This window comes from Malaclemys terrapin, chromosome 7 (assembly GCF_027887155.1).
Source record: "Malaclemys terrapin pileata isolate rMalTer1 chromosome 7, rMalTer1.hap1, whole genome shotgun sequence".
NCBI lineage: Eukaryota > Metazoa > Chordata > Testudines > Emydidae > Malaclemys > Malaclemys terrapin.
In genome coordinates, this window is record NC_071511.1 from 99314525 (window position 1) to 99334389 (window position 19865).

A 19865-nucleotide genomic window follows, 5' to 3' on the forward strand; every position below is an offset into this window, starting at 1 on the left:
ACACCTGCTTCTATTGAACTGATGATACCAGTCCCATGGACTTAATAGGGGTGCGGAAATCCAGTGCCATATTAAGAACATGGAATTTTCCTCCATAACATGTAGTGATGTCTTCCCTCACAAGTAGAAAACTGATGGGTGGATATGAACCCATCGGTGTAAATATTCTGCACAAGTACATATATGTGTGCATTATAATATAAAATACTTGTCAGATCACTGCACTTTCCGTGATATACAGTATACACACACGTGAGCTGCTCAGTGAATTCTAGTTAGTTGACGAGAGACACTATTTCTGAACTTTTGTGTAGCCATATAAAAATGGGTCATATACCCAATAATTTCCATAATATTACTGCTGCTGTGAATTACTATTTAGAATGATTTATAGGATTTATCATCAACTATTCTGTTAGCCGGGTCACAATTTTAGCTGTGTAAGACTATCAGTTTGCAACTGGAAAATTACTGCATGTGAAAACTAAGATTGGTTAGAATTTTTGAGTTATGCTAAATAAAGGTGAAATATTCAATGGAGATTGATTGAAAGGGAAGTTGTCCCTTTAAACTAAGCACATCAGGTTAAGCCCTGGCGTAATGGTTATCTGTGAGGGGGTAAACGTCAGTATAAATGGCCATGTTCCATTAGAGACTGGCTCACACCTAAACACCACATCTAAACATCTCTTCACTTGGGAAGAGTACAGATCTAGATCCAAGCTCTTTAGCTTTGGGAGTTCTACGTATTTTTAGCGGTCAGTGTTACTAATTATTTGCGATCTTGCAAAGTCTTACATGTGGTTTTGGATTGTGTTAATAGTTCAATCCCTCAAACCACTTATTTGCTGTTAAGCAAAAATGTAATCTCCAGTGATAAAAGTGTTGTTACATAATATTCTTGGAGATGTATGCATTATTGACAAAGCCAGAGGGGACATAATGATGGAAACATAACAGAAAAATAACTTTACTGATTTTATTTTTAAATATATTTGATGCAGTGCAGAAATAAGTGTTATATAACTCTCTCATTTTACAAAATTTAACATTTAAAAACAGAACTTGTTGGCTTTTGATAAATAGTACACAGAGGAATAGGCATGCTAAAATTAGGTCAGTTTTGGACTATAGTAACTTACAGCAACAGATCTTATACTACAGTAATTTAACAGATAAACAGTAATTTAACCTGAAACTCAATAGAAGTACTATTTGATAAAATGGCAAGCTTTTACCATAATTAGGGCCCTACCAAATGCATGATCCATTTTGGTCAATTTCACAGTCATAGGATTTTAAAAATAGTCAATTTCAGGGTTTCAGATGTTTACATCTGAAATTTCACAGTGTTGCAACCATGCGGGTCCTGACCCAAGAGGCGGTCATGAGGGAGTCACAAGGCTATTGTAGGGTGGTCGTGGGATTTTGCCACCCTTACTGCTTACCCATCAGAGCTGGGTAGCCAGAGAGCTGCAGCTGCTGGCCAGGTGCCCAGTTCTAAAGTCAATGCGGCCGCCAACAGCAGCGCAGAAGTGAGGGTTGCAGGATATGGAGGGTGGGTTACTATACGTCTGGGTTTTCCTAGCAGCTTCTTTGCCCAGGTTTGGGGCTGATAGCTGGGGCCCCAGCCTCTCTGCCCGGGTCAGGGGCTGAGAACCATTCTCTCTTCTACACTGCCTTCAGAGCTAGGCTCACAGCCAGCAGCTGTGGCGCTTCCTGCAAGTGGAGGACATTCCCAGAGATGGATCTGACCGGCCTTCAGGAGCAGCCCCTGCAGGGGAAGAAGAAGTCTAGTCCCTCCCCAGCCTAGGCCAGGACTAGCAGCTGGAGCCCGGCGCGTGGTAGGAGCCCCCAAGCTGGGGTGCCTCCAGCTCTGCTCCTCTCCTACAATAGCCAGATTTCATGGAGGAGATCAGATTTCATGGTCTGTGATGCATTTTTCATGACCATGAATTTGGTAGGGCCCTAACCATACTGCATTGTAAAATAAAAATGTTACTTTGACAAAACCAATGCAACTTTCCCAACTGTACTCATTATGTCTTACCTTCATTTACATGACAGTTTTATAGTTTAAAATACTTAGAAATACAAATAATACACCCAGTAAAATACATTTATTATGATAAATGATAATGGGAAAGAGAGTCTGGCATAGTTGTCTATGTGGTATGGGTTTTTAACATAGAAACAGTCAGAGATACAGAAGAGTCTTTTCATCACTGTCATTGGTGAACTACACCCACTGTGTTTACTTTTCTCCTCTTTTCTGTTACTGCTGGTATTGATGTTTTGCTTTGAATCAACCTTGTTAATCTTGTCAGAGACATTACAACTGTTTGCAATTGTTGCCAGTACTCCATTAATCTCTTCTTCAACCTCTTCATCCTCATCCTGACAGGAAATAAAACAGCAGGATAGAGGCACTTAAGCATATGTTTTATCACATATATTTACATTTGCACTGAACTGAATGATTAGGTTTCCCTCTGACTCCCTTTTTGTAGTGCACACCTGATTTTAGTGGGTGTACACATACATGGAAGCAACTACTGTCAGTTTTCAAAGTCTCCAAATACAGGGACAACACAATGACTTACATGGCAGCTTTTGGCAAAAGTTCAAATCCGAGTGTAAAGGAAAACTAGATTTGTACAGAAATGTTCCATCAAACGTTGACGTGAGCATGAAATCTGTTGAATGTATCAACGGGGATAAACCATCTTTTTGTTGGAAAGATCAAGTTAATTGTCAGCAGCTAGGAATTGTTTAGGAGTATATCATTATTTTAGCAGAAGATCAGTGGAGCTGCAGCTACCTCTAGGTCTAGTTAGCTAGTTCAAGCACCTCAGAATTTGAGAGAATCTTACTCTTTGCACAGTAGGCTGACTATTCTTCAGCCTCTTGATGAAGGTTGATCTATTTTAAAAAATAATAAAGCACTGACAAGGATAAGAAAGAGGAATAAACCTCACAACTAAATGAATACTTCAATATTTCATAATCCCTTATTTCCGTTCCTGATCCAGCAAAGCAGTTGAAACACATGCTTAAAGTTCAGTGGGTTAAAGTTAAGCACATGCTTAAGAGCTTTGCTGAAACAGGGCAGCACTTTGTTGAGCCCTACACAAATATTTCAAGGTGTTTTCCTTTGCTTTGATTGGAGAAAGCATTGAGCCAGAAAGTTCATGGCTGAAGTCCTGACCCTTTGAAATCTATGGGAGTTCTGCTGTTGACTTCAATGGGGACAGGATTCAACCTCACATTTAGAAGTAAAATGCAATGAGTCAGTGAAACAGAATAGAAGGAATTGGAAAAATTATCATCACCATCATTTTTGTTTTTCAATTTGCCAGAAAAATCTAGTCTCTTCCATCTCACAGAGATAAACCATGCACAACACAGTGGGTCTTCCCAGAAAATGCACCTGATGGCAAATATTCCTTTTATCTGCAGTATAGCTTCTTGCAGCAATATCAGTAATTTGAAACCAAAAACTAAGATTAAAAATATGTTTATAAACCACAGATAAGATTAAGCCATAAAATTCCAGTCTGGATTTTAAACACTGCCTGAGGAAATGCTAGATATGGAGTTTTACTTTGAACCTATTTCTTAGCTATTCTACTTTAAAAACTGTACTCAGTACATCGTTCTCATGATGCCAGAGAAAATCCTTCCCAGCAGTGTCTCCGACCCTTTAAACAAAGCACCAAGGCTGAGTCATAATGATTGTAACTGGCACTTCAAAAGTTAATAAAATCAAGAAATCTGTCAGAAGAAACCTGATTATTCCCAGGTTCTCATTTATTAGAAAGAGAAAAGGAGCAGAACAACATCTGTGTTTTTAAAATGGTGGGAGTTAGTGCATTGCTCAGTTTAAAGTTTGATTTCTCACCCAGATAAAGTCAAATAAAAAAATGATTCACAGGTGGCTTATGCTTTATTAGGCTATTCTTAACTTATTTCTTTTCCCTAGGAAGCCCTTAAAACTTGAGTGGAAAATGCTGTCTATGGCGTGGTGCATGTCTCACTCTTGTTGCTATGTTCCAAGCCACTCTTTTTTCACTGAACATAAAAAGATGCATTTACAGCACCAGCTTGATTATCATATTGCACCTGTGAAAAGAAGAAAGAGAATCTACAACAGAACTACAAATAGCTATCTGCCTTACAAATCAAGGATGTTGGGGGACTTCTGAAAAAGAGGGGCTTTGGAGTACTGTGTGAGAAGAATAATTATGCTGCTTTACATTATGAAAACCTTGCATTTCAAGAGAGAGTTCAACTGCAGCTGTATTTTTTAAATGTGATACTATTTACTCTTCTCTCACTCCCAGCTCTTAATGAGAGAATAGCAGATGGCACTATGAAGGGATTTGTTTGAATACAGCAGCATCCATGAAAAGGTATTGTATGAGAGCTGAAAAGTACTGATATATGTTATCTGCTGTTGCTGTTTATATTAACTGAAGTGTTTGACATCCAACAGCTGACAGGAGGAAAGATGTCACTTCTGCTGAATATTATAGATTTTCAAGATTAAGTGTTTCATCCAAGAGTGTCATGGTATCTGGTGCACCTGGAGATTCCTTTGCCAAGCCAATTTAATATGTTTGTAAAGGCAACGTGATGCTGTGCATTGTAGCTGCGGCAGGAGTGACCAGCAGATATAAGACTGAGTGTTTCCACTATTACCCCATTTTCAATTTGTGGCACTTTCCCCTTTCAGGATGAAAGTTTCCAGGCTTGTTCTCTATCCAAAGGTCAATTTAAAAAAAATAAGGCTAGATGAGGATCCCTTTCTTTTATACAGGGGAAAGAGTCAAAAGGGTTTCTTTAGTCATAAAGGTAGGTTCTGTCCTTCATACGGAAGAAAGCAAGGTGTAAGGCCTTTGAGAGGTACCCTGTTGGTTTATTCAGACTGTTACGCAGTGGGCTAATTGTATTGAAATGAATGGGACATGGTGCTTGAATTCCCATACAGCAGGTGACTCATCAGTTTTTGTCCATGACTTTGATGTCTGTGCTGATCATGGCTCACATGGAGCTTGCTACTGCAGGTGTCTGTATATGGCTAGCTATTTCACAGTTCATATTATAAACCATAAATCCCCAGCGCATCCAAAGGATGAAAATGTGCCAATTTAACCAATGCTGGATCTTATTTAAAAACTAAAATAGAGTGCAACACAGATCATTCTTACTCATTGTTTAAGGCTACAATTACAAAATGGGTTCAACTTTGTCTTCTGAATTTTGATTCTGCAATTTTGTATGCACAATTTCTATACTCCAAATCAGATTTGTGCACAAAGCCCTGTTTCCCTGAAAACAATGGGAACAAACAGCAGCAGGCAGTTTCCTTGCTCACAATTTCTAAGTCTGATCCTCAAGTCATTTCTGTGACCAAGGAGCTCTATCTCTGCTCCATGCTCACTACTGCTTCTCTCGCTTTCAGATGGCTCTCTCTTGGCTTTATGCCTCTCTCTCACCCACACCCAGCTTGCCAAACAAATCCTTAGCCTCTGCATTTGCAACCATTCCCAGAGAATACCCTCAGACTACATGGCTTAGCCTTGCTCAGGCCTTGTCTCGACTACAAAATTAAGTCGACCTAAGTTAGGTCGACAGAATGCCACCACAGTAATTACTGTGATTTTTCATGTCCATACTAGCTTTTTCTCTTGGTGGTGCATGTCCTCACCAGGAGCACTTCCACTGATGTAACCAACAGTGTGGGGCATTGAGTTGTGAATGTAGTGATTGCAACTGCTGCTAAGAATGGGGTTATATGGGAAACAGACACTTCGAAATAGAGACAATAGAAACGGCAGGATTTCATGTAGCATGTGCCCTGGGCAGGTTCAAGAGATGGAGTAGTTTAATACCTGGGCAAGCAAGGTGGAAGACAAGAAGTTAAAAAAAATAATTTCCTAAGCTGTAAGAGGAAATGCTAGTGAGTGGTTGTGACCCAAATATGCTGCCCTCAGTTACATCTAAACAGCACTGAGTGTTATGGTCATGGCAAGAGTCAGATTGCGAGTGGCCTTTGCACAGACAGCTCAGAGGATTGCCCAACTCTTGTGTAGTTATGTAAGGGCCTCCTGTAGTAGCAGTCCCTGCATTTAAAATGGGGTAAGGCGGAGTCAGAGCTATGGCCCTGCCTCACTCACTCCATGCCACTCTGCAGAGCAAGGAGTATTCATCCAGGGAAGTAATCTTCTCCATCTTCATGGATATGGCAGATTGCTTACCCCCCTTGTGTGCATGGAACTCTGCCTTCCCTCCTCCTGGGGTAGACAATTCTATGCCTTTTCCTACATACTGCTGCGACATAAATGCCACAATAATAGTGCCAAAAACTTCAGGGATTCATGAACTATTCTTTGTTACTGTCATTGGGTTGTGTGGATATAACTGAGAGACATAAAGTGTCTTCTAGAAAAGAGGGCCTGAGCTGCAAAATTCAGAGCTAGATTTCTAATACCCCAAAGTTCAAGGGTGCTTAATTCCCTAGTTTTTGTCAGACCCATAGTGCCTTTTAGTGTCCTTATTGTAGGAAATATTTACATTAAATGTATGTACAATTCCCATTAATGCTAATGCAGGTAACGTACTTTCCTGACAAGGAGTTCCCTAGGTATTTGTTTTACTCAAATATTTAAACATTTAAATACCTTTGTGTGTACCCTCAAATTGGAACGATGAAGAGTGCAGAAATGAGCCACAGCATACTCCAGCAAAGCCCCAAAGATGAAACTAAAACAAATACCAAGGTATACATCAATTGCCTTTATGAAGCAATTAGCATTAGGAAGTGAAGTCCTGGCTCCCATCATGAGAGTGGTCATGGTAAGCACTGTTGTGACACCTGCGGAACACAAGGAATGAGGTAAAAAGTGGTGTTAGTTATGGCGTTCTATGCAGCATTTGGAATAGCTGCAAACTAGTGTGTTCTGAGCTTTATGGTCACTGTAGACTGTTCAGTGTGTGCAACCACATTTACTGCTGGATGTTCTGGAAATAAGACTTTTAAATATATTTAAGATTTTGAATCCACATGTTTAAAAAAAATAGAAACAAGGTTAACAATCCAGAGCATCTGTAAACTAAAATGAGAGGAACTTAAATGACTCATGCTGTACACTTGTGATTATTATGGTATTATGCCAACGGTCTGGATATTCCCCGACTACAAAGATGGTTCACAATGATTTTTTATAACCACAAGGTAATTATCTTGTATCTCGGCTTTGTAGCAGTCACATGAAAGTAGGTACAGTGACCATTTCTATGAAGTTACACATACTGTGCCAACACCTCTCCATTCAACTGTCTTCACTCTGTATGGACACCTTTCCTTCTTACAAATCCAGACACATCTTATAATTGTTTCTCCTCTGCTCTGAACATTTCAGTCTTGTGGCAGCTGTTTCTTCTTCTTCCCAACTCCACATCTCTCTCTCTCTCTCATTTAAAATGAGTTATTTTAATCTCTTACAGTACTTTCTCTTCCGTTATTCATGTGTTAATTAGTATGTATTGTTCATCCTCACAAATACCTCATAATTCTTTCTTGTTTGCAACACATTGTACTTGAATGTTTTGAAGTGAGTTCAGGAATGAATGAATGTTCTTTGTGCTTTTCTGCCATCTAGACTCCCTATGGCTTCCCAGGACATTTTCCTTGTTAAATAATACACAGAAATAAAAATCCGAGGGGAATCTACATGATGTATTGCACGTATGGCAAACCGAAGAAGTAATTGCCTAAAATACAGAAGTCTTTGCAACTTCTGGAAACGAATGCTATGTACTGTGCAACAAAGAACACCTTTTAATGTTTCAACCTCCGTTTTGTTTTGTCAGTTACTCACCTATACAGATTCTGGCAGGAACTGATGATTGGCTTATCCAGAATGATACCCAGGAGAGTACAACTAGCAAGATGGATGGTACGTATGTCTCTAGTATGAAATACAAGATGTTCCTCTTGAGGTCAAAATGGAATACTAACTTTGGATAGCGTCCTGTGAAAAGAGGAGCAAACAACCTTTAGAAACAAACAATTACTCGGTATAAGGTAATGTTAGATGGTGCCGCTTATCACAATTTCTTGTAAATGTCAATTTTAAACATTAAATTTTTTTTTCTAAGTTTGTCTTGCACACTTCCCAACAAATCTGTTAAATCTCCATTTCTGATCCTGAGTAAAAGCTCTAATTAGGTCCAAATTGGTAAACAAATATTGTAATTCTCGTCAATTTTGTTTTGCTAAAATTTCAATATAGAGAAGAGAACTTTTCTTAAAGTAAACTTATACTCAGTATATGTGAGATTCACCCATTCTATATACTAAGCCTGAGCAAATAGATTTTGTGGCAGGTATTAAATTGAGGTAAGTGGAGTAGGAGGAGGGAACAAAACTCCTAATTTATGGGGAAACCAAGTAACTAAATCAATCTACTTTATCACAAGGCAACCTTAAGAATTTGACTTTTGGAAACATGTTTAAATGTAGTGTGGCAAGGTACCTTCTCAGTCTCACCAGGCTCAGCTGTTTTTAGCCTTGGTGAGACGGGCTTGGTAAAAACAGTCCTTCTTGGCTGCACAAGGGGCAGCCTGTTCCTTCTCTCAGCCAGTCTTTTGGGCTTGTTTTTCTCCCTTATGAGAGGGAATGCAGCCTCCCCTCCTGGTGAGTCTTGTTGTCTTGCTGCTCCTAGCTTACTGGCAGCGTGACTCTCTCTCTCTCTCCCCCACACCTCCAACAGGAGAGGGTTTTAAAAGGTCTCAGGTAGCCCTTAGTTGGAATCAGCTGATCCTAATTGACCTCAGGTAACTCCCTCTCAGCTGATCCTAATTGATCTCTGGTAACCCCTTCTCAGCTGAACTTGATTGACCTGTAGTCACCCCTTCTCAGTTGATAGGGAGGAGGGCATTTTAACCTTCTGGGATTGTTTTCTATTCCCCCACACAGACACCTTGTAGCTGTCTGTCTTGAGTTTATCACATATCCCCCCACCCCCACCCCATTCAACACTTCGGGGTTGGGCTACTTGGGTCGGCAAACAGTGCATCCTTGACAGGCTATCAGTGTTGCCATGCTTGATTCCGGACCTATGTTGCACTCTGAAGGAGAAGGGTTGTAGCGACAGGAACCGCCTTGTCACTCTTGCATTTCTTTCTTTGTTTTGGTGCATCCACTTCAGAAGGGCATGGTCCGTGACGAGGGTAAACCTTTGTCTGAGTAGGTAGTAGCGTAGGCTTTCTATGGCCCACTTTACCGCCAGGCATTCCTTCTCTACTACAGCATATTTATGTTCCCTGGGCAGGAGTCTCCTACTGAGGAAAAGGACTGGCTGTTCTTCTTCTCCGACCCATAGGCATCGGTTTGCAAGATAAACTCTTTCTCCCAGTCTGAAGCTACCAGCACTGGGTCGGTGCAGAGGGCAGTCTGCAGATCTGCAAAAGCCTCCTTGGCCATGCTGGTCCAACTTACTATGTATGGGCCACGAGCTTTTGTTAGGTCTGTTAACAGGCATGCCCTGGTAGCAAAGTGGGGGATGAACCGCCTATAATATCCAACTAGTCCCAGGAATGCTCTGACCTGTTTCTTCTGGACTGGTTGGGGCCAATTCTGTATTGCCTCTAACTTGTTCAGTTGGGGCTTCATCATGCCCCTCCCCACTATATACCCAAGGTATTTGACTTCTGCTAGCCCAATTGTGCATTTGGAGGGATTTGCAGTCAGCCCCACCTTCCTCAGGGTGTCCAGGACTGCTTCCACCTTCTCAAAGTGTCTCTCCTAGTCTGGGCTATGTATAATGACATTGTCAAGATAGGCAGCTGCATACTTGCCATGTGGACGCAACAGCTTGTCCATGAGTCGTTGGAAAGTTGCAGGAGCCCCATGTAAACCAAAAGGGAGGACAGTGTACTGATACAGTCCCTCTGGTGTTGAAAAGGACGTCTTCTCTTTGCATTGGCCAGGGGGATTTGCCAATAACCCTTGGTCAGAACAAAAATCATGCTTTTCCCAATCGGTCAATTAGCTCATCTATCCGGCAAAAAATGAGATTAAACTAGCTAGAGACATAAAGGGTAATATTTATATTCTACAAATGCATTAGAAACAAGAGGAAGACCAAGGACAGGGTAGGCCCGAAACTCTACGAGGGTGTGTGTGTGGGGGGGAACAATAACAGAAAATGTGGAAATGGCAGAAGTGCTAAATGAGTTTTTTGTTTCAGTTTTCAACAAAAAATTTAGTAGCAATTGGACATCTAACTTAATGAACGGCAGTGAAAATGAGGTAGGATCAGAGGCTAAAATAGGGAAAGATCAAGTTAAAAATTACTTAAGTTAAATGTTTGTGTCACCAGGGCCTGATGAAATACATCCTAGAATACTCAAGGAGCTGACTGAGGAGATATCTGAACCATTAGCGATTATCTTTGAAAAGACATGGAAGACGGGTAAGATTCCAGGGGACTGGAAAAGGGTAAATATAGTGCCCATCTTAAAAAAGGGGAATAAGGGACAACCCAGGAAATTACAGACCAGTCAGCTGAACTTCAGTACCCAAAAAGATAATGGAGCAAATAATTAAGCAATCCATTTCCAGACACCTTGAAGATACAAAGGCGATAAATAACAGTCAGCATGTATTTGTCAAGAACAAATCATGTCAAACCAACCTAATTTTTTTTGACAGAGTAACAAGTCTTGTGGATGGGGACGGGGAGTGGAAGATGTGATATATCTTAACTTTAGTAAGGCTTTTTATATTGTCTGGCATGACCTTCTCATAAACAAACTAGGGAAATACAACCTAGATGGAACTACTATAAGGTGGGTGCATTACTGGTTGGAAAACCATTCCCAGAGAGTAGTTATCAGAGGTTTATGGTCAAGCTGGAAGTACATATATCAAGTGGGGTCCCACAGGGATCAGTTCTGGGTCCAGTTCTGTTCAATATCTTCATCAATGATTTAGACAATGGCATACAAAGTACACTTACAAACCCCCCCAAGATGGGAGGAGTTGCAAGTGCTTTGGAGGATAGGATTAAAATTCAGAATGAACTGGACAAACTGGAGAAATGGTCTGAAGTAAATAGAATGAAATGCAAACTATTCCACTTAGGAAGGAACAATCAGTTGCACTCATACAAAATGGGAAATGACTGCCTAGGAAGGAGTACAGTGGAAAGGGATCTGGGGGTTATAGTGGATCACAATCTAAATATGAGTCAGCAGTGTAACACTGTTGCAAAAAAAGCAAACATTATTCTGGGATGTATTAGCAGGAGTGTGGTAAGCAAGACACAAGAAATGATTCTTTTGCTCTACTCTGCGCTGATTAGGCTTCAACTGATTTTGTGTCTCGTTCTGGGTGCCACATTTCAGGAAAGATGTGGGCAAATTGGAGAAAGTCCAGAGAAGAGCAACAAAAATTATTAAAGATCTAGAAAACATGACCTATGAAGGAACATTGAAAAAATTGGATTTGTCTGATCTGGAGAAGAGAAGAATGGGGGGGAACATGATAATAGTTTTGAAGTATATAAAAGGTTGTTACAAGGAGGGAGAAAAATGGTTCTCTTTAACCATGACAAGAAGTAATGGGCTAAAATTGCAGCAAGGACATTAGGAAAAACTTCCTAACTGTCAGGGTAGTTAAGCACTGGAATAAATTGCTAAGGGGGGTTGTGGAATCTCCATCATTGGAGATTTTTAAGAGCAGGTTAGGCAAACACCTGTCAGGGATGGTCTAGATAATTCTTAGTCCTGCATTGAGTGCAGGGGACTCCACTAGAAGAGCTCTTGCAGTCCCTTCCAGTCCTATGTTTCTATGATTTGCACAAGGATCTGAATCTTGGAGCCAAATGCAGACTTGGCATAAGTAGTGGAATTACACACCCTTATGCTAAGTCTGTATTTGGTCCTTCATAGTCCCAGATTCCTAAGTGAGCTTTTGTACGTGTGTGCAATTGAAGTTCAGGCTGTGAATTTGCTTTTACCTTATGTTCCCTCTAGGCTATAATGCATGAAAATAAAGAAAAAATCTGATTTTTATTAACATAACTGGAACTACAATTAATGTTCAGTACAAACTTTATTTTGAAGGTTACAAAAAGATGATAATCTTTAACTTTTAAAAATTCAAATTTTTCCAAACTCTGTGATTACTAGTTCTACCAGAATATCAATGAAAGGGTCAAATTCAGGTATTCACTGTGGTCAGTTGGCATGAGCTATTTTTATTTGACTAAGTGAAGTTACGTGCTTGTTTCTAATATTGTGTGCCATGAGTCATGACTGTGCTTTATAAATATGGATGCACTTTAGCGGTAAGCCACAACAGCAATATCTGCATTAATAGGCTATTTGTGCATCCCTGAGGTGCATTGTGAAGTATGAGGTTGACAGGACTTTTTAACAGTGTGAAGTGCAACCACAGCCTACGAATGCACATGCAGGTCTATCTTATTGCTACCAGACTAGAATATGGCTGTTTACATTTAAATGTTTACAATATTTTTAAAATTACATACATAAAACTTGTCTAAAGAAAGTTATTAAGGTTACAAAGAGCTTGGCTACATTCGAAAGTTGTAACGTTTTAACTATACCGGTATAGTTGAGCGTTCAGACTCCTTAATGGGGTCAGTTATATAGTACAACAGGAGGTTTATACAGGTAGTAGCTATTCTCACAGGGAAAGGAAAACTGTACTGACATAAATCTCCTTTATACCGATATAACTGCACTTGTAGTAGGGTTTTTGCCAATATAACTACATATCTTAAAAAAATCACTTCCCTAACCAAAAGAATTATTCCAGTAAAATTTTCAAGTGTAGATCAGGCCGAAGTCAAGCATTCAAAAGTTTAAAAATGTCAAATTTATGGTTTCCCACGCAACACTAATTCTGCCCCTTTCTTCATCCATGTTGTGCAATAAACGAGGCAAAGGTGCTGGGGAAAAATGCTGTGCGATGCTGTAATGACACACTGTAAAATAAAGCATTACAGTTGTGCAGGCAACTGTAAATTTGGCATTTTCTAACTTGATTTTGCAACCTATATAACATTCTTCTAAAAAGTTTTGCATGCAATTTCCTAGGTTATTTTTAAAAGGAAAAAGCTAAACACAAATTCTGTTATGTACAACTGTAACAATCCCCCTCGCCCATCATCAGAAGAGTTTGACTCCTGCAACTTCAACACTGCAGCACAGCTTGATCTACAGAACTAATGGTATTAGCTGATAGCAGGGGAATGCTGCTGTTCTAGACTGTAGGGGATGGGACACTGGCACTACAGGCTGAGACTGAATGGTCTCTCCTCCAGGACACCAGGAGCTTGTACCCTATTTTGTGACTCTAGAGGTGGGGGGGCCTCTGCGCCCATATGCAGAAGTCCAGGAAGGTGGATGGTACTGGTGGAGAGACCATGCCCCTCACAAACAACTACCATGCCTGGCCGCTCCTGTCATTCCCAGTGCAGCGTGTGCTACTGCTTTTGTGGTAGCATGGGCTCAGCCTTCGCATATCCAGGTTGTTGGGTTTTGTCATGGTGCCAGCATGTCTTGAGCAATGCAAGCAAAAAAAAGGGGGAAGTGGAGAGTTTTTTAACAGTTTATAACTCAGAATAGTCTACACAGCAAGCCTCAGTACCCAGGTCAACAGACTTGGGCTTCTGCTGCAGCACTAAAAATAGCTGGGTAGACAATCGTGGCTCAGGCTGGAGCTCAGGTTCTGAAGACCCACTCCATCCCTGGGCTTCAGAACCCAAGCTCTAGCCTGAGCTGTATGTCGACACAGCTATTTTTAGTGCTGCAGAACAAGCCTGGGTCTGTCATCCTGGGCTCTGAAACTCACTGCCACTCACAGTGTAGACATACCCTCAGTTAACCTGCATGGCATTTCATGGCACCGAGAAAAGGCACTCCTCTAGTCTGAGGGCTTTCTCCCTGCCAAATTTCAAAGACCTGCTGCATACAAGGAAACAATGGAGGTGACACAGCTTTACAAAAAAGGTCAGAAGAATCTTCTATAATGGAAAGTATAGTATTAGGCAATCTAATAAAACTGCTCTCCTTTGTAACTGAAAGGAGGAGATATGAGATATAGTAGTGGTGTTGTCTTCACAGCAGAGTTAACTAGAGCTATTTGAGTGTTGTCCCTAACTTGAGTTCTGTCCATACCCACAAACCCATAACTCAAGAGTTGTGGGTACTTGAATTATCTGGCCTGAGAGGGGGCAGAAGGTAAAGCTTAAGGTAGCACAATTTGTCAGCTGATAGCAATCACTTTGTGCAAATCAAGTGTTATTTTGTAGAGGCTCTCCCTCAAGCCAGGCTAACTCGAGAGGAGTAATTCAAGTATGTAGTGAAAACAGAGTCTTAGACTCCCTTACATTATTTGAATTCCCCATACTTATTTAGATACTTTGCATATACTTATATGCATAATACTGTTACATGAAAATAAACGGGTGTAACATACACAGTGAGGACCAGAAGGTGTAAGTAAAAATGGTTCTCACTCAACATAGCATATGCCTTTTCTGGCTCAGTGGCATATACCAATATAGACTCCTCTATGCAATGGTAAAGTAGATGTAAAGTCTAAGGAAGTCTGAGTGTAAGGAGATCTGGCTTACCCCATTTTATAATTTGTCTCTGAATTTGGCTTTTGGAGTCCAAAGCCATACACTAGTCTCCAACAGTGATTCTGATTCTTCAAACAGACATCACTATCATAACCATGGTTTTATCAATATGGAATGTCACTGCACCACATGAGAAATATACCTAAGATTAAATAAACAGGTTTCCTTCTCAAGCTAAAACATTTATCTTTGGCAGTTGATAATCATCCCGTATATCCAATTGTATAATAACGTTCTGGTCTATAACTGAAATCCTTACTGTATGTACTGGCTGATGAGGACCTGCCACATAGAACAACTTCTCCTACATCTCTGCCCCCAACAATCAGTGGCAGTGGGAGGAGCTTGTAGAGGGAACCATACTGCAGGTATGCTGCTCTTAGCTTTCTGCATTCCCTTTCTCATTTCTGCTCAGTGTAAGTGGAGGGGAGCATTTGGCCCATGGCTATTTCCTGTATTCTTTCTGGTGAAATTTACTCTAGATAAAGTGCTACACAGAGCTCTTTATATAAGATGCACTTTTGTTATCCCATGCAATTCCACAAAGAAGTGTGCATTCAGGCACAAAGAGCACAATCTGCTCTCCCCCATGAAATATGTATACTAACCCCTTGGGTGTCAGTTAAGATGTATGGTGTACATCCTGCACAAAGGCATTAATATGGCTTTAGCCATGCATCCCTTGTTTCTCCTCTTGTGCCTTATAAGGTGTTGCTTTTTGCTTAAATGAGGGCACATGGAGAAGAGTTAAATAACATTTGAAAGGGTGCCTCAAACATAGCTGACTACAGAAAATTGTACCTTGCAGTATATGACCAAAATGTGCTATTACTGTTTAGAATGAAGATCACCCTTCTTGAATAAATGAAATTGGAGAAGGAGTAGTTTCTCCATTCCTCTTCCTGGCTACTGGGTTGTGGGACTGCAGTGCAGCTCCTCTATGGCAGTTGTTCCAGCTATTGTCCAGAATAGCAATCACTACTGCTCTGTATCTCCTATGCAGAGTTTCTGGTCCTTTTGATGTGCATAATACATGGATCTGCTCTCAAGCCTCTCATTTAACAGTGAGTGTGTGTTTGTTGTACTTTCCCCCTGCAAGGCATGTAATAAGTCCAGAGACTTCCCTCCACCTATGCCATCCACTGCCACTCTATCCATAGTTCCCCAGAGACCCTCTCTGGCCTTAAATAGTACCTACCAAAAGTTTTGCACCGCCTCTCTGCACCAAGTAGACTCAATGATGATTTTCATTCCAAACCAAAGAACATAATTGTAGAGAAATACAGCTCCTGTTTATCTAGACATTGTTACTTTGGAGTTCCATTTTAAGAGGAATACTGAATACACTGTGGTCTACATTTTCAAACATGTCCACTCACTTTGGATGTCTGCCCAGCCTGAGACACTCAGGGCCTGCTTTTCAGAGGTGCTCAGCATCTATATTTCCTATTGAAGCCCATTGGAATTGTAGGTGGTCAGCCCATCTGTAAAGTTAGGCCCTATGTGTCTCAGGCCGAGCACTCAATGTTGAAGCCACCCTAAGTTAATGGACAATGGAAAGTGGAGGCCTTTGACTCCCCCCCCCCCCCCACATCATTACATATGTAGTTTGGCTATGCTGAGGTATGGTTGCAAGATGCTTTCACATTTAGTTTAACTGTGCTGTTGTTGAGATCTGCATGGATCTTTTACAAAGTTCTTTCTTTAGTAGGCAGTCTACTGGATCATAAGAAGCAGTATGGTGTGGAAATACTAAGGTCCAGGTTAAAAAGAGCCTGGCTTTCCCCATGTTGACTTCCTCCTCCTGGGCAACCCCAGACACCTATACTGCCATCTGAAAGACATCATCCTCTTCACAGCAGTGGCATAGGCCTGTATCTCCAATGGAGCAACAAGAGCATTCACTCTTTCAGTGGTTAGTCAAAGTGAGAACAGCAACAGCAATGGGAGAGAGCACACATCTAGCTCACTCAGTGGAGAGACCTAATAACTGTTGCTTCCCCTGTGGCCACCGATACCTCAGCTTTGCCTTCTGCCCTGTTCATATGTGAGGCATTGGATGTTAGGATTGCAGAACCAGGTACAGACTCCTGGGCTGATTCTGTAGGTGCAACCGGCTGTAGTCCGTAACTGATGTAGATTTGTGTGAATATTCTATTAAACACGTGCTTGTGCATCCTAACCCTCAACATCCCATCTCCCCACCCAAACCAGCTAATGATAGCTGAACATGGTACTTATGTGAAATTTCAGATGTACCTATCTTAACATTTTAAAGCAGAATTGGATTTCTTCACCAGCTTCAACTATCTCTACTATAGTTTTAAACAATTTTACATTTTACAATTTCATTCCTTGTGTTTTCTAGATGAGGAAGGACAGCTGGTATATGGGTACAAAAGGTATCAAACTAGCATTCTCTTCTATGCCCTTGTTTGTTATTCTGTGAATGTAAGAAATGTCTCTAGTCAATTAAAAGAATATACTATCTAAATTAGAATAATAAAACCAGATTATGTTAAAAAGGCTAGAAATATAAATCCACCCTTCAGGTCTGATCTGGCAAACATTTCCACACATGCTTAACTTTACTCACGTGAGGATACTCACAGAACTCAGTGAGCCTATTCACATCCTTAAAGGTAAGTATGTGCATGTTTGCAGATTGGGGACTTTAATTAAGCTAAGTATTGACCAAAAATCTAGTAAGTGACTGTAGCTCAGAATTTTCCTATTTCCAAAATTAAGCTACACTCTACTCAGACAAAAATGAAAAGAAGCGGCAATGCTATTAACGTGCTCTTGGACTGGTTTATGTAATTTGCTTTTGTTGCTTGATGTACAAATTGTTTTCTGACACTTCATATTTTGCCACCCTTTTTCCTTCTCTTGGGGAAAGCTTTTTGTGTGACAGGCTTATAGATTTATCTCCTCCTTAACTGCAAGATTCTAATCTCAGCTTTGCCAATGACTGTCTCAGTTTATCATTTGTAAGAAGAATTATACACTGCTTTTTGCCTAGTCTCACAGAAGCTTTTAAGGCAAAAATAATATTTATAAGATACTTTCAAATATATGTTTGTAAAAAGCTAAACAATTATTAACTTTGGTTTCTGTGTGCTCTTTTTATTAATACTGTATATATGCATCTACAATAATTCTTTTTGCGTCTAATTTTTTTCATAGAGGATAGAGAATACATTGCAGTGCTTCCATGAAACATTGTAGGAAAACTGAACAGCCTCTATATATAACACCATATTCATAAAGGCTTAAAAGAGAATTAAGAGGGTTATGGTATTATTTCATAAGCTTTGCTGTTAGAAATGTACTGCACAGCAGAACAATGCTGTGTTCTTAAACAGAAGAATCCCAAGTACAATTAGGTATGGGAAATTCTAATAAATTAAAGCTGTATTTGTTAAAGTTAAGTAAAATAGACTTTGACTTTGCAAATGTGTTTAATGTTTTACAGCTAGCCCTGAAACCAGGGGGAGAGGGTCCACAAGAGATGTGACTGTGCCTCTACCTGCATTTCACTTAAGTGGGAAACTGCCCCTATTCCATTTGAGGAAAAACAATAGAATCCATTTTGCTCTTCTGATACAGTTTGGATCCTCCCTACATGCGATAGGGGAAGGTGGTAAGTATTAAACAGATTATTTTATTTTATTTTTTTGAATGGTGAGCTTCTGGCCAGAACAGCACTAAAAGATTATTCTTCTTTGACTGAACCTGATGTGGTTTAGCTAGGGGCTGTGGAAGAGAGGAAGAGAAACGGATGCTAGTTATATAAGTAGCAAGACTCTTTGTGATCATGAAGCCTGCTATTCTGTGTTTCATCTGTACTTTTATATCCATTTAGAGGACTTTGATGCTTTAACCTGAGTTAATATTTCAGGTTAGATCATAGTGTTTCCTTCTGTGCTGTGTTATTCAAGAATAAAATCCCAACAATGCAGTAGAGGAAAGAAGTTGCAATTTGTGTGCAACTGAGGGTCAGGAAAGCATACACCAGAGTCCTGAATTACAATGTAAATGAGTGCATTAGGAGGCCTTACATAAAGAAAATCCTTATGGTTGGCACGGTAGGTTGTGCATAAGACAAATAGTATTTAATATGTATCATAAAATAGGAGCAAAGAAGAGTCATCGAATAACTTAAGGAGGATAAAGCATGTTTGATAGCTCTTCTTCCCTTTGAAAGATCCTTTGGCATCTCCAGAACAGCCACCATAACAGTCAAGTATCAGGGGGTAGCCGTGTTAGTCTGTATCTACAAAAACAACAAGGAGTCTGGTGGCACCTTAAAGACTAACAGATTTATTTGGGCATAAGCTTTCGTGAGTAAAAACCTCACTTCTTCGGATGCAAGAAGTGAGGTTTTTACTCACGAAAGCTTATGCCCAAATAAATCTGTTAGTCTTTAAGGTGCCACCAGACTCCTTGTTGTTTTCATAACAGTCAAAACGTCAAATCTCACAGCTAAAGAAATATTTTCCACAGTTTTGTTCTATGATGAATCAGAGTTGCAGAAGTCCTATAGAACTTCTTATATGATAATTACAGTACCCTAGATATCTTAGGTAGGGTAACTCATAGTTTTGCTTATTCAGGGATCTGCTTATCAAGGTTTGACTGAAACTGCCAAAACCAAATAGCTGTGGTTTAACTTACAAGACCTAGTGGCAAAGTCTGCATTTCTTGTAAGTTGTACAAGACTTTAACACTGTGGGATAAATATTGGTTTATGTTTTCAGAAGTGACTAGTGATTTTTCGCTTGCTCAATTAAAGAAACCTGAAAGATATCTGATTTTCAGAGGCCAAATTATTTAAGGTGTCTTAAATTAAGCACTCAAAATCACTAGTTGCTTTTGAAAATTTAGATGCATATCTTTTAGAATTCCCTGTCATGTGAATGTTTCACTTTACAACCTCATTGTTATATTAAACACTTTTCCTCCTTCTCTCTCTTCCCCATGTATTCTGTATAGCATACAACATAAGCTTCAGCTAAGAGCTGAATGAGCAGAACTTTGCCTGGAATTAGCTTCTTCAAATTGTATGCGACTTTCTGAGATGTTACCACAGAAGTCCAATAACTGTAAACATTTGAACAGTTGAGTGCATTTTCTAAGAGGCTACAAATTCCCTAAAGAATATCATACAAGCCATATAGC

At 40.1% G+C, this 19865-nt stretch overlaps 1 protein-coding gene across 1 annotated transcript in view; it reads right to left on the reverse strand.

The window, feature by feature from the left end:
- Positions 1–965: 965 nt before the first annotated feature.
- Positions 966–19865, reverse strand: part of LOC128840710 (gamma-aminobutyric acid receptor subunit pi-like) — a 63325-nt gene continuing 44425 nt past the window's right edge. Inside the window, exons 8-10 of the mRNA XM_054035058.1 lie at positions 7884–8036; positions 6684–6877; positions 966–2397 (exon numbers count right to left, since the gene is read on the reverse strand). Coding sequence (XP_053891033.1) covers positions 2086–2397; positions 6684–6877; positions 7884–8036 — 659 coding nt within the window. The 3' untranslated portion in view covers positions 966–2085. The remainder of the gene's footprint in view (positions 2398–6683; positions 6878–7883; positions 8037–19865) is intronic.